This window comes from Echinococcus granulosus (assembly GCF_000524195.1).
Source record: "Echinococcus granulosus chromosome Unknown EG_S00445, whole genome shotgun sequence".
In the NCBI taxonomy this organism is placed as follows: Eukaryota; Metazoa; Platyhelminthes; class Cestoda; order Cyclophyllidea; family Taeniidae; genus Echinococcus; species Echinococcus granulosus.
In genome coordinates this window covers 3,970-5,299 of record NW_020170824.1, presented here as the reverse complement: position 1 = coordinate 5,299, position 1,330 = coordinate 3,970, and the positions used below count along the sequence as shown (strand labels likewise).

Genomic DNA, 1,330 nt, shown 5'->3' with positions numbered 1-1,330 from the left:
ATCCCATCCGTATGAGTGGATGAATTAAATATTTTTAAAACACCTTTTGGAGGAGTGCCTCTTTTTAATAGCTTGGGCCATTTTTGTATAAATTGAAATAGTACCTATGGGTTGTTAGAAAAACGTTGTAGTCTGATCACCATTAGGAATGAGGAAAGCGATTTTGTAACTAGGACATCTGTGGCACTTATAGACACCCGCATTGACGGTGCCTTCGCCCCGACAGCTAACCGGCGCTCCCGGGATCATCGACTGAGCGGATAAAGAGAGGCCACTAAGTATTTATGAGGTGAGATGATGTGACCGGATCCTGTTAAATCATGGGTCAATTCTAACGTGTGGCAAATTGCAAATTAGCATTGACTCAGCCACGGCTAACCACAAAATTCCCTGTCCTCGTATTCATAACCATAGATTTATCTCGCTTGTAAAGCCCAAAGAATAGAACACAAACAGCACCAGATATCATGAGTGGCTAATGATTAACGCATGTCGTCAGGTCCCACAACATTTTTCCGTCCAATTTTGGGCATCCGATCGCCCAATAATGCAGATCATCACGAGACTCGCCTCCGTATTTCGATTTCCTGATTGGCCGATGCCACGCGCAGATTAAGGCAAATTAAAATGCTATGACGACATGAGACTCTAATTTCCACGTATTTGGTAGTCAGCTAGCCGTAACGTGCGCTTTCACAGTGCGCCCTATTCACTCATGCTGGTCAGGAATACCCATGTCCGCTCGCACTGACGACTTGGCAGGATCCAAGCTCTCTCACATACTTACAAATAGATAAAAGCTATAGGTCTACACCATAAGATAGGAACACAACCCGTCAATACTAGAGGAAGAGAGACAGTTAGGTGGACAGCTAAATAAGTGCCAAGTTAAAACACAGCAACTGTCTTCTGCTAATTTTCACTTCGGTTCCCATCGTGGTTACTCTCCGGCTTCACTGGCATCGATTTTTCGGGTAAACTGCAAATAACTTTGAAGGGGGATTAGGAAGAATAGCAACATTCACTGTTTTTACGTCTAGCACTCATTGCTTTCTTCATCGAGACGTACAAAACGTATGGGAGGATGGACAGAGACCAGTTGGCTTAAGGATCAATTTTGGTCTTATGCCCCAAGATTTGGCATGGCCTTCAACAAAAGACGAAGTGATGATTAGGTTTACCAGACCTCACTTCTCTTTTCGTGGACAGCAATTGGTGCTAAAAAGTGCAAAGATTTATCAAAATTGAAAGGAGATTTTGTGATGGGCATAACACACCTAGCATGGACAAATGCATTACCAATGATTAGCCGCACTCTTCTTGGCTTTCT

The 1,330-nt window shown here is 43.4% G+C and overlaps 1 protein-coding gene across 1 annotated transcript in view; it reads left to right on the top strand. All coding sequences in view use genetic code 11, as the record gives it.

Annotated features, from left to right (window-relative positions):
* Window positions 1–284: 284 nt before the first annotated feature.
* EGR_11171 (hypothetical protein) overlaps window positions 285–1,330 on the top strand; it is a gene marked incomplete at both ends in the record, with an annotated part of 4,760 nt that continues 3,714 nt past the window's right edge. Inside the window, one exon of the mRNA XM_024500418.1 lies at window positions 285–289. Within this exon, the coding sequence (XP_024345168.1) occupies window positions 285–289 (5 nt within the window). The remainder of the gene's footprint in view (window positions 290–1,330) is intronic.